Genomic DNA, 13,387 nt, shown 5'->3' with positions numbered 1-13,387 from the left:
GAGACGGTAAATTAGGAGCTCTTTTTTTATGGAGCTGTCTTGATGATCACCAGACCATTGTATTTCAATTGTCAGATCATTGCAACTAAGAGAGACCCATATCAACCCCATCACGTTACACATGTGGCATGGGATATAGTAGCCTATAGGCTAAACCAATAAACCACATTTGTTACAAATTAAACTGTAATTTTGAACAAATAACCTATTTTCAAAATTAAGACTGGTAGAATAGCTTTCAAGGAAAGCAAGTGGTAGCCTATTGCCACTAGGTGAGACTATTGACCACCAGATGGCATGCCAGGAGTAGCCTATCGTCCATCAAAGTTGGCAGGCAGACAGACAGCCAGGCAGACAGCCAGCCAGGGTGGGCGAACCGACCAACCCAGCGCTCACAAGCGACAGCACCACGCCAGAGTGAAAACGAGGCGGGGGATTGGGAACACTGAATACAGAGATAGCGTACTCGAGTCGCGTACTGGAGCAGCTAAGATCACTGATATATCTGGAGGAAAAGTTCCGCACAACCGCCGTTGGCCAGCTTATTCTTTGAAGAGAAAGAAGATACCATTAAAAAGGTGTGTAGGCTTACGTTACATCATTCATCGCAAGACCGCAGATAGTTAGTTATTGGTTACTTCCAGAGTTGCCTTGTTGTAATGCATAGTTGCAAAAACGACTGGCTACTTTGGTTTCTTTGACCTCGAGTACCTTCACAGAGGGGTGCATTAGAACCTACTGTTGTTGTGGTGTAGTAACATAACTATATTTATAAACGTGAGCTCTGTTTTGATATTTAGGCTACAACGCTGGGTGATATTGGGGTGCCAATATTGTTTTGGTTGTATGTACGTGGTTTTTCACGTGAGACACTGGCTACATTTTTGTACAACGCATTGCTTTCTTAGCATAGGTAGCCTACAATTGGTAAACATATTATTTCCAACAGGTCTAATAGTTTGATATGAATCACATCTGTGTCAAATGTTTCTTAAAGGGATCTTTTTTTCCTGCACGACTAACGTTAGTGGCTATTAGTGGCACTAGCCAGACTTTCCTGGTTTGGGAATGAGCGTTTGTCTCGTCGGGGTCTTTTGTTGAAATTGAATATGGATTAAACTCCTTTTGTTGTATTTGAATGGTGCTTTTCCATCTAGACTTACCACCACACCAGCGTGTCGCCAGTGTTTTATGTTAATGTTAGCTCTAGTGTTATTGTGTTTCCACCAGGGAGTTATGGAATAAAAGACTGGCCAGCAGAATCAACAACCTCCATCATTCAAGACTGTTGCTTTGTGAAACGGTGTTAAAGTTAGCCATTGTTATGTAAATGAGAAGCTGAAAGGTACCCAAGACCTTGCCTTGGCTCCAAGTCAGAGCAGGTCTGCTGGAGCCTAGTTACATGATTTTTGGTGTCCATTACTGGGCGTTACAGGAAAGCCCCATAGAAACCACCGCCATAGATTTATAAACTAACCATTTTTTTCTTGGCGATACTATCTTCGTTTTTGATTCGGTTAAATGTCCGTTTCCAGTTGCAGGTGGTTCTACAAAAAAAAAAAACTCAAAGATATTAAATCCATGTTTTTGCTTTGCCAAGTTGTTGAATGCAATGCTTCCTTGCACCATTACTTATCCCCATCCACACACCAATTTACAACTACAATTGGGAAAACATTTGAACAGCAGTAGGCCTATATGCACATGTTGTTGGCTACCGCACAGCCTTGGTGACATCTGTTATTCTGTTTCCAATAGAACCACTGGGACAAAGGCATGTGGAATCTCAGTGTTGCGGTGCTTGCGTGGCCAGCGATGCGTGAAAACGAAAGCATAGTTAATGTTCCTTACATAATGATAATCCATCCATCATCCTCAGACCGTAGGACGGGTCCCCCAGTTTGTCCGATTTGTTTCTTTCTAATAATAGGACATATTGTTCTACATAATACTTTCCAACGATCCATTTAGTGTGTGGCTGTGGATGGATGGAGAGATCGTCACAATAAGCTGATGCTTAAGATCAGGGGTGTCAAACAGATTTTGCCCCTCGGGCGGTATTCAGTCTTCAATGAGTTCCGGGGGGCTGCACTGTTCACGGGTTATATTTCATCCCCTTCAAACTTCTAGCCATCGTTTTTCGAATTTTTGATGTTCCCTGACTGTCTAGCTTTCATTTCGGTTATTATTAGAGAGCTCTGGACACAGTCAAGAAACTGTATGAATGTATGCCTCATGGGCCATATGTTTGACACCCCACTTTAGATCCTATCATGGGGTGCTTATAGATCTTATTGGTGCATAGCCTACAGGTGAACTGAACATCAAGATAAGCATGAATAATACCCTATTATGTGCGGTATAAAAGAGGGTAATCAACAAGTCGCCTAGTATTTTGGAGCTCATTCAATAGGGTGAGACCTCCCAAAGGTGAGCCATTGCCATTTTGAAAGGTATTTTTTACTTGTCTGCCGTTTTGATTTTAATCAATAACAGAGCAACTAGTTGGCTTATATTGCTTAAGGACTGACTGTAATTTGTTCTTCTTAGAGCAGAGAATTTATCTGAGATGGATTGCAATTCCCTGTTTCCTGTTTCACAGCCTGCCACAGAAATTAATGACACATCAGTTGTGTCCCAAATAGCACCCTATTCCCCATATACTGCACTACTTTTGACCAGGGCCCATAGGGGAAATAGGGTTCTATTTGGGATGCAGACAGCGAGAGGAGAGTCAGCCTTCAAAAACACTGTTACTCAAGCTGTCAGTTTCATTGTTTCCCAAAAGTCAGCCGTATTTACAGTTAGCTGTAGTTTAGAATGGGTTGATTTAAGTGTCGGAAGTAATGCTTCTACTCCATCACCAGTTTTCTTATCTGGGTTTTGAGCTTTGTTGTGGGTTTGATTGACACCTCTTCCATAAAAGTCATCCATTGGTTCAATTGTGTTGCCATGGAAATCTCAGACCAGGAATATTACGGAGAGCAACTTTTTGTTAGAACTGTAGATTAGTTATAAACATAGTATTAACAGTCATACGGTCTTTAGATATAATGACACTGCCTCCTTGGAGAAAAGGTGCCTAATGTATAACTTGTACAAACATAATGCCTTGTCCCATTCTCTGTCTACTCTAGCCAACACTTACTGTATATCACTAATGTACATCATGCAATGCATTACAAGGAACAATATACCGTTTGGTTACAATGTGTACAGTATGAAATGAGGCTACAGAGTGCCCAAACAAAATGAATCATCCATCTTAGGAGGTGGTGGCATGATGAAAAGGTATGTGAGCCTGTAGGGAGTGATTGCTGTGGGTATGCAGCACCACTCGTGTGGCTGTTATCGGTATTAATGGCAGTCGCCAGTCTCCAGTCCCTCCTCTTTACACCATGTGTGTGTCAGAGAGTAAGTCAGTCTCCCCTCTTCACACCCATAGATATGCTGGGTAGTGTAAGCTGAAGAGGGAGAGCTCTGGTTCCTGTGTGTGACACGAGAGGACGTGTGACAGAAGTACACATACGGCCTCCACATGCTTCCTAAGTGGAACAGTTCGGAAAGAGTTTGTGTGTATATTGACAATTTGTGACGTGTTGGACTTTGGGCACACAATTGTTTTCTCGGGGCCAGCCGATGTTCGGGAGCCAAAGTCTACACCCCTTCTTCCATGACAGGTCAACTGTAGGGATTCTTCAATAAAGTATTTTTGTTGTCATTCAACGAGCGCTTGTTTTCATGCACATTTTTTTCTTTGAGAAATAGTGCACCAAACATGTTAATTAGATGTACAATTGTGCGACGAAGATATCCTCTGCAAAATCCTCAAAATGAATAACCAATTTCTTGATTCCGGGATGCTGGCCTTCATAGCAGACTTCCTGTGTCTGTGTTCTTTTGCCCATCTTAATCTTTTATATTTATTGGCCAGTCTGAGATATGGCTTTTTCTTTGCAACTCTGCCTAGAAGGCCAGCATCCCGGAGTCAGCTTTTCACTGTTGGCGTTGATACTGGTGTTTTGCGAGTACTATTTAATGACGCTGCCAGTTGAGGACTTGTGAGGTGTCTGTTTCTCAAACTAGACCCTCTAATGTACTTGTCCTCTTGCTCAGTTGTGCACCGGGGCCTCCCACTCCTATTGTTATTCTGGTTAGAGCCAGTTTGCGCTGTTCTGTGAAGGGACTAGTACACAGCGCTGTACCAGATCTTCAGTTTCTTCGCAATTTCTCACATGTTATAGCCTTCATTTCTCAGAACAAGAATACACTGACGAGATTCAGAAGAAAGTTCTTTGTTTCTGGTCATTTTGAGCCTGTAATCGAACCCACAAATGCTGATGCTTCAGATACTAGAGAAGGACAGTTTTATTGCTTCTTTAATTAGAACAACAGTTTTCAGCTGTGCTAACGTAATTGCAAAATTATTTTATAATTATCAATTAGCCTTTTAAAATGATGAACTTGGATTAGCTAACACAACGTGACATTGGAACACAGGAATGATGGTTGCTGATAATGGGCCTCTGTACGCCTATGTAGATATTCCATATAAAAACAGCCGTTTCCAGCTACAATATTCATTTACAACATTATTTATACTGTATTTCTGATTAATTTGATATGATTTTAATGTGCAAAAAATGTGCTTTTCTTTCAAAAACAAGGACATTTCGAAGTGACCCCAAACTTTTGAACGGTAGTGTATATACACTGTATATACAGTTGAAGTCGGAGGGTTACATACACTTAGGTTGGCATCATTAAAACAAATTTTTCAACCACTCCACAAATTTCTTAACAAACAATAGTTTTGGTAAGTCAGTTAGGACATCTACTTTGTGCATGACACAAGTCATTTTTCCAACAATTGTTTACAGACAGATTATTTCACCTATAATTCACTGTATCACAATTCCAGTGGGCCAGAAGTTTACATACACTAAGTTGACTGTGCCTTTAAACAGCTTGGAAAATTCCAGAAAATGATGTCATGGCTTTAGAAGCTTCTGATAGGCTAATTGACATAATTTGAGTCAATTGGAGGTGTACCTGTGTATGTATTTCAAGGTCTACCTTCAAACTCAGTGCCTCTTTGCTTGACATTATGGGAAAATAAAAAGAAATCAGCCAAGACCTCTGAAAAACAATTGTAGACCTCCACAAGTCTGATTCATCCTTGGGAGCAATTTCCAAACTCCTGAAGGTACCACGTTCATCTGTACAAACAACAGTACGCAAGTATTAACACCATTGGACCACGCAGCCATCATACCGCTCAGGAAGGAGATTCTGTCTTCAAGAGATGAAAGTACTTTGGTGCGAAAAGTGTAAATCAATCCCAGAACAACAGCAGAGGACCTTGTGAAGATGCTGTAGGAAACAGGTGCAAAAGTATCTATATCCACAGTAAAATGAGTCCTAAATCGACCCAAGTTAAACAATTTAAACACTATGACATTCAATTAGTATTTGGTAGATGTAAACTACTGACCCACTAGGAATGTGATGAAGAAATAAAAGCTGAAATAAATAATTCCCTCTACTATTATTCTGACATTTCACATTCTTAAAATAAAGTGATGATCCTAACTGACCTAAGACAGGACATTTTTACTAGGACTAAATGTCAGGAATTGTGAGAAACTGAGATTTAAATCTATTTGGCTAAGGTGTATGTAAACTTCCGACTTCAACTGTTCATGGCCATTAAGGCCAGATCATTCTTCAAGATGTTCAAACGTTCATAGATGACCAGCAGGGTCAAATAATAATCTCAGTGGTTGTTGAGGGTGCAAAAGGTCAGCACCTCAGGAGTAAATGTCAGTTGGCTTTTCATAGCCGAGCATTCAGAGGTCATAACAGCAGGTGCGGTAGAGAGAGGGAGGGGCTGGAAAACAGCAGGTCCGGGACAATGTATCACGTCTGGGGAATAGATCAGGGTTCCATAGGGTTCCACCTGTTGCTCAGGTGGCTGAAGTCCTGTGCGTAGTTATACGGATTGTTACACTTTGAAATCAATGGTTCTTGTTTGGCATGCATTTTAAAGTGAGAAAATACTTCTGTTAAGTATTTCCGTTAACGTGGAATTGCTCTGTAGTAGACCATCCTGATCGGTGTACAGTCGCCGCTCTGTGATAGCCTATTCTCTGTCACTCGCACTCACTCCCAGAGCACTGTAACTACCAGATACCTATTCTTGGTGGGAGGCTGTTGTGTGTGTCCTCTGCCACCGTGGCTAAATGTGTGCGTTCATATCCCTTTACATACGAGGGACCATCCTCTATATAGATACAGCATAGACTCACGCCTCAGAAAAGCACCTGCTTTTTCCTGCCTCTTCGGGATGTCAGACAGACTGCAGTGGATGCTATTTAAAGAAGCATAACGATTATCTGACACGAGGGAGTTATGGATGGAAGCTCCTCTGGCAGGGGAGCCCCTGAACCTTGTGTTGATGTTGATGGGTATTTCTAGGTGATATGTCAGGGGATTTTCAATGTCAGATACTGTAGATCACTGACAGTGCTCCCAAACCAGAGGAAGACCCAGTTCCCAGTCAAGAAAACAAGGGGAGGAGGGTTTTGGCTGTCACTAGAGGCAGTAAAATGTGAATGAAGTAAGGGATTTTGTGTCCTCTGAGAAACCGAAGGAACTGGCTAGCTCCAGTCAGAGCCTTAAATATTCCAAATAAGGCTGTGGTGCCAGTAGGCTACTGTTTTTGCTTTATTTATAGTAGACCTATATTAGTAATACTATATGCAACTCTGGCCATTTTTAGGCTTTATTTAGGACAGTGTGTGTCTCTGCCATTGTCATCTGATCACAAGAAGGCTCTGTCTGTGTGTGTGTGTGTGGGTTCAGGTGATTGAGGTCAGGCTGGCCTCACCTGTGTTCCTTTGAGGTTAGTTGAGGTTTCCGCTGTGGATTTCCTATCCAGTCATATCTGTAGCCGCAGCCATCTCTTTCTGTTTCTGATCCTGTGGGTTTAAAGCTGGTTTTGAAAATGAGTGAATTAGCACCTGTATGATCTTCACTTACTGAGAATAGCTTGTAACATCATGCCAGTGTTGTCTGAGAGAGACTTGTGGGAGGAAGTCCGTAATAAAGTAGGATTTAAAGGCGAGTGTTGTTGTGGTGAGTAGTAGTGTGTTGGATTACATTAAAGTTTAAATCCCATTCAGACACAGGGCTGTAAAAGTACCGTCTTTATGCAGGGTCAGGGTGGTCGGTAGGGGGTAGAAATGAAGTCCTTAGCCTGTGATGAAAGAAGGTACCAACCTTTGAGAACAATAATAGTCTTTGGCAGGATCAAGTTTTAACTTGATTTGTCCCAGAGGTCAATTGGCTTTGGTTTAGCATAAAACCGCTAAATAATGCAGTCAAAAATGAAACCTGAACTGAAACCTTCCTATTTTCTTCTCCCTGCAGTCTAGCTGATCCCCAGTGAGAGATGTGGATCCCCCAGCCCTCCAATGCTGAGCACCAATAGAGGTCAAAGGTCGACACGGTTAGAAGGGGTCAACACAATCATGGCTGACAGAGATGGGCATGGCGGCGGGGTGGATGTGCCCACCATCGCCCCAGGCCAGGTGTACGTGGAGGTGGAGTACGACTATGAGTACACGGCCAAGGACAAGCTGATCTCCATCAGGCAGGGGGAGTGCTACATGCTGGTCAGGAAGACCAACGAGGACTGGTGGCAGGTGAGGAAGGAGGAGGGGATGAAAGCCTTCTATGTCCCAGCACAGTACGTCAGGGAAGTGCGCCGGGCGCTCATGCCCCCTCAGAAGCCTCTCGTGTCGTGCGGGATTGGTGGGGTGAGTGGGGCGTTCCGTGTGAAGCCTACAGTTCTGGATATATGCAGAGCATCCAATGAGAACCTCAACAACAGGCCGCCTCAGGAGATGTCTAGTTTTGGGCGTCCGTCGCCCTCCTCCACGCCGTCGCCCTTTCCGGTGCACGTCACCCCGCCCGCTCTGCCCAAGGACGCCAACCAGAACCCGGGTAGCCCGCGGCACAGCAAGCCCCCTGGTGTAGCCGAGCTGGTGCTCCTACACAACAACAATAACCATCACCACAGCAACAACTCCACGTTACCACGGATGCGGGCGGACTCTCCGCCTCCCAGGGCCCCTTACAACGACCATAAACGCCACCAGGGAAGTGATGATACAGAACAGACCCCCTCCTCTTCTGGCGACTCCCCGGGGGAGGGGTCGGAGACGCTCCGGAACGACTCGGAGTCCGGAGACGACCTAAGTAGCAGCTCTGCTGAACACATGCAGGTAAGAGACAGTATGATGAACATGCTGTTGTTAAATGGGAACCGACACACCCATGATTATGACAGCCCTTTCTCTATCCAGCATCCTCTTTTCTCCCTTGCTCTCTTTTTCATCCATGTCCCTGGCTAGCTTGAAGACATTAGCTGATAAGTGTCCTCCTTCCCATCTCTCCCTCCTGTCAGATTAGATTTTGATTGATTGCGGGTCTCTCCTCCACTGTGTCCTGCGGAGCTGCCTTCGTTCACCAGCCCCCATGGACAATGCTGTTTTATTCCACCCCATTGCCTTGAATACTCTTGGCCTCATTTGCCAGATCTGACAAGAGCAGCAACAGTTGCTGCAGGTGCCTATTAATAAAGATGGGGGGGTAGATGCTCCTCGTGTTCGCGGTGGGCCATTTAAAGACTAAATAGGGTGTTCATAGCACCACTGTTAAATCTGAAGGTCCTGTAATTGAGTGTGGTTGTCGGACCTACACGGGACATACACTGGAGTGATATGCTGATCAATGAAGCAGGTGTCTGGTTTTGGATGTAGTTGCTGATGAGGTCAGTTTTGAGGGGTCAACTTCAACAGTGGAATATAGTGCTGATGAGTTTGGAGCCTAAACTTTCCTTTGTACCAACAGGTCTCTCTCTCTCTCAGCAAGCGGGTAGAATGGCTCTGAGAGTCTCAGAGTCTAGAGCAGAGGGCCATGGGAGTCTCAGTTGAGTGTCCACCTCAGCGACAGCATGTGTGTAACTCGCAGACCTCACCAATGTTGATCATGTAGGTCTCCTCCTCCCACCTCCATTATGACTCATTATCATCATCAGGAGAGGTCCGGATCATCCGGTCTGTCTCTGTCTGAGGTGTAAATTAATGAACCTGTGAATAAAATGGCAAGAGGAGTCCCTCCTGTGAAGGAGGTGGTGGTCTACAGAAGGAGCAGATGGATTTGGGAGCATTTCTTTTAGGTTCTTTCTAAATTCAGGCTGTGGGTAGATTATGTGAAGGTTCTTTGTCGAGAAGGAGGCAGAAGGCGGCTGAGGAACAAAGAGAGGGTCTGGGCTTGAATAGAAACTAGGTCATATCAGCTGAGGATCAGTCTTCTCGGCTCTGTCGCCCCACTGTGTGTGTGTGTGTGTGTGCGCAAAGAGTGAAAGCCATGTGCTAGGGGGTAGAGGAGAGAGAGAGAATGGAACCAATGGTCTGCAGACCATGACAAGATTTGAATGTTTTTTGTTGTAAAACAATGATGAAATCCCAACCAGCTGCATGCAAAATGATGTCTAATTCACCAGAATTAATTTCATGCTTGTCAAACTGGTGACCATAATCATACACATTTGCCCCGGTCATTTACATGTTACTTGTGCATCAAGGGGTTTTTGTCATAATTATTTTGACAGATTGTAGTGGGTAGTTGCAACTGAGCGTATGCCTAGCCCACGGCAAATTGGCTATGCCAGTGAACCGCGGAGCTCACTCACTGTCTGGTCAGGTGAAACCCGCTCCATGTCATTTCGTGGCCAGTTGCCATGCAGGTGATTGGCCCTGCAGTGCAACCAACCAACACTTTCAATTCCTGTGTCATTGCACGGTTACAGCAGAAAAGTGTGTATGTGAAGCAACGCGCTTTGAGCTGAGACATTTACACAAAGTCTCTTTTCCTCTTTTCCCCTTTTTCTATCATCCCCTTCTTCCCTCTCCTCCCTTGCTTGTATCCCCTCCTTCCCTCTCCTCCCCTGCCTGTATCCCCTCCTTCCCTCTCCTCCCCTGCCTGTATCCTCTCCTCCCCTGCCTGTATCCTCTCCTCCCCTGCCCGTATCCCCTCCTTCCCTCTCCTCCCTTGCCTGTATCCCCTCCTTCCCTCTCCTCCCCTGCCTGTATCCTCTCCTCCCTTGCCTGTATCCCCTCCTCCCCTCTCCTCCCTTGCCTGTATCCCCTCCTTCCCTCTCCTCCCCTGCCTGTATCCCCTCCTTCCCTCTCCTCCCCTGCCTGTATCCCCTCCTTCCCTCTCTTCCCTTCACCTGTATCCCCTCCTCTCCTCTCCTCCCTTGCCTGTATCCCCTCCTCCCCTCTCCTCCCTTGCCTGTATCCCCTCCTCCCCTCTTCTCCCTTGCCTGTATCCCCTCCTTCCCTCTCCTCCCCTGCCTGTATCCCCTCCTTCCCTCTCCTCCCCTGCCTGTATCCCCTCCTTCCCTCTCTTCCCTTCGCCTGTATCCCCTCCTCCCCTCTCCTCCCTTGCCTGTATCCCCTCCTCCCCTCTCCTCCCTTGCATGTATCCCCTCCTCCCCTCTCCTCCCTTGCCTGTATCCCCTCCTCCCCTCTCCTCCCTTGCCTGTATCCCCTCCTCTCCTCCCTTGCCTGTATCCCCTCCTCTCCTCCCTTGCCTGTATCCCCTCCTCTCCTCCCTTGCCTGTATCCCCTCCTTCCCTCTCTTCCCTTCGCCTGTATCCCCTCCTCCCCTCTCCTCCCTTGCCTGTATCCCCTCCTCCCCTCTCCTCCCTTGCCTGTATCCCCTCCTCCCCTCTCCTCCCTTGCCTGTATCCCCTCCTCCCCTCTCCTCCCTTGCCTGTATCCCCTCCTTCCCTCTCCTCCCTTGCCGGTAGCCCCTCCTCTCCTCCCTTGCCTGTATCCCCTCCTCTCCTCCCTTGCCTGTAGCCCCTCCTTCCCTCTCCTCCCTTGCCTGTAGCCCCTCCTTCCCTCTCCTCCCCTGCCTGTATCCCCTCCTCCCCTCTCTTGCCTTTATCCCCTCCTCCCCTCTCCTCCCTTGCCTGTATCCCCTCCTTCCCTCTCCTCCCTTGCCTGTATCCCCTCCTCTCCTCCCTTGCCTGTATCCCCTCCTTCCATGTCCTCCCCTGCCTGTATCCCCTCCTCCCCTCTCCTCCCTTGCCTGTATCCCCTCCTTCCCTCTCCTCCCCTGCCTGTATCCCCTCCTCTCCTCCCTTGCCTGTATCCCCTCCTTCCCTCTCCTCCCTTGCCTGTATCCCCTCCTTCCCTCTCCTCCCTTGCCTGTATCCCCTCCTCTCCTCCCTTGCCTGTATCCCCTCCTCTCCTCCCTTGCCTGTAGCCCCTCCTTCCCTCTCCTCCCTTGCCTGTATCCCCTCCTTCCCTCTCCTCCCCTGCCTGTATCCCCTCCTCCCCTCTCTTGCCTTTATCCCCTCCTCCCCTCTCCTCCCTTGCCTGTATCCCCTCCTTCCCTCTCCTCCCTTGCCTGTATCCCCTCCTCTCCTCCCTTGCCTGTATCCCCTCCTTCCATGTCCTCCCCTGCCTGTATCCCCTCCTCCCCTCTCCTCCCTTGCCTGTATCCCCTCCTTCCCTCTCCTCCCCTGCCTGTATCCCCTCCTCTCCTCCCTTGCCTGTATCCCCTCCTTCCCTCTCCTCCCTTGCCTGTATCCCCTCCTTCCCTCTCCTCCCCTGCCTGTATCCCCTCCTCTCCTCCCTTGCCTGTATCCCCTCCTTCCCTCTCCTCCCTTGCCTGTATCCCCTCCTCTCCTCCCTTGCCTGTATCCCCTCCTTCCCTCTCCTCCCTTGCCTGTATCCCCTCCTTCCCTCTCCTCCCCTGCCTGTATCCCCTCCTCTCCTCCCTTGCCTGTATCCCCTCCTCCCCGCTCCTCCCTTGCCTGTATCCCCTCCTTCCCTCTACCCCCTTGCCTTTATCCTTCTCCCTCTATAGGATAGAGAATCAGGGAATGTTTGTGAGGATTTGTCAGTGACGAGCTAGCCTGAGCCAGTGCCAGCTCGTCTCCCTAGCCTAAATTGATTTGATCAGATCAGTGAAGGATAGTAAACCTCTGTGTGTTACCATATTCTCCCTACCCTAATTCCCTTCTCTGTAGGGCTCTGTTAGGCCAGTAGTAGCTATAGGATCAGGTGGCCCACATTTCTCTGGTTGATTCACAGCTTTGTTCCGATGGGTTCGTTGGCAATGTCACCCCTGAGTCCCATTTAGATTCCGCCGACAACCCCCCCCCTCCCCCATCCCTTCCTTGCTCTTCTAAAAGCACAGCTCCTATGCTCTTAAAGGATTGTCAAAATAAACCTCTTTCCTTACTGCTCAAGACCCTGACTGGCATCTGTATGGAGTGGTATTTCAGTTCTTTAAAGGACATGTGGGCCACCCTGTACTGCAGCCAAGCTGTACCATTTTTAAAGCTTGTTATTTTTCACTTGTCCATACTAGGTTATTTTTGTAGCACAATGTGTGTCATGTGTATCATATACGAGACCCAATAAACATCGTGTATCACTATCTGTAGACAGCCTAGTGGTTAAGAGCGTTGGGCCAGTAACGAAAGATTGCGTGTTCAAATTCCTGAGCCGGCAAGGTGGAAAAACTGCCTTTCTGCCCTTGAGTAAGGCAGTTGGTTCAGAGGGGTTGGGGTTGGTTCAGAGGGGTTGGGGTTAAATGTTAAATTAGGTTGAAAGCATTTAGTTGTGCAACTGACTAGATATCTCCTTTCTGTTCTCTCTGGGTCTGTGAGGGTAGTCAATCTCTCTCTTCCTTCCCCTCCCCCCAATGTGTCATTGAGTAGAGAGAGAATGATGCAGGCATTGCTTCATGGCGCTGTTGTTTGTCTGTGGCTTTCCCTTCTGGTGCCAGCCAGGCAGTGGAACTTGTTGGCTGCTTGCCTTGCTCTGCCTGAGACAACCCCCACGCTTTTCTGCCCATCAGACAAAACAATCTCTGAGAGGTGTGAGCGTATGTACGATGGCGAGATGTGACCCCTATCTTACTCTGTAACCCGGCATCCTTGATTTGGACTATTCTGCAAGATGCTCTTTGGTTCCCAAATTCGTGATTGTATAAATCTACTTATAACAACGCATAACTCTGCGATGCTTTAGGCTAGAAACAAGTGGTCAAATGCCAGAGGAAGATTTGACTTTGCACACGGGGATATCTTTGACCTTCTAATGTCGAGGAGTCTTAAATTATTTATTTTATTTTATTTTGTATTTTATTTTATTTACTGTAATAAAAAAAAGGGGGTGGGTGTGAATGGGAAAAGGGGGGCCCTGGGAATTGTTTTTGGGGAACCGCTGCTCTAATATAGAAGCCATACCCCTGCCATGTGCACCACCATGTGTAGCTAATGCAGGGATAGTAAAGG

General features: G+C 47.0%; 1 protein-coding gene across 4 annotated transcripts in view; it reads left to right on the top strand.

Moving 5' to 3' along the window:
• Positions 1–347: 347 nt before the first annotated feature.
• Positions 348–13,387, top strand: part of LOC139420425 (rho GTPase-activating protein 12-like) — a 100,806-nt gene continuing 87,766 nt past the window's right edge. For all 4 annotated transcript variants that reach the window (XM_071170542.1, XM_071170540.1, XM_071170541.1 and 1 more), the window contains exons 1-2: positions 348–578; positions 7,432–8,288. In XM_071170542.1, coding sequence (XP_071026643.1) covers positions 7,476–8,288 — 813 coding nt within the window. In that variant the 5' untranslated portion in view covers positions 348–578; positions 7,432–7,475. The remainder of the gene's footprint in view (positions 579–7,431; positions 8,289–13,387) is intronic.

This window comes from Oncorhynchus clarkii, chromosome 11, assembly GCF_045791955.1.
Source record: "Oncorhynchus clarkii lewisi isolate Uvic-CL-2024 chromosome 11, UVic_Ocla_1.0, whole genome shotgun sequence".
In the NCBI taxonomy this organism is placed as follows: Eukaryota; Metazoa; Chordata; class Actinopteri; order Salmoniformes; family Salmonidae; genus Oncorhynchus; species Oncorhynchus clarkii.
This window is presented reverse-complemented; position numbering and strand designations above follow the sequence as displayed.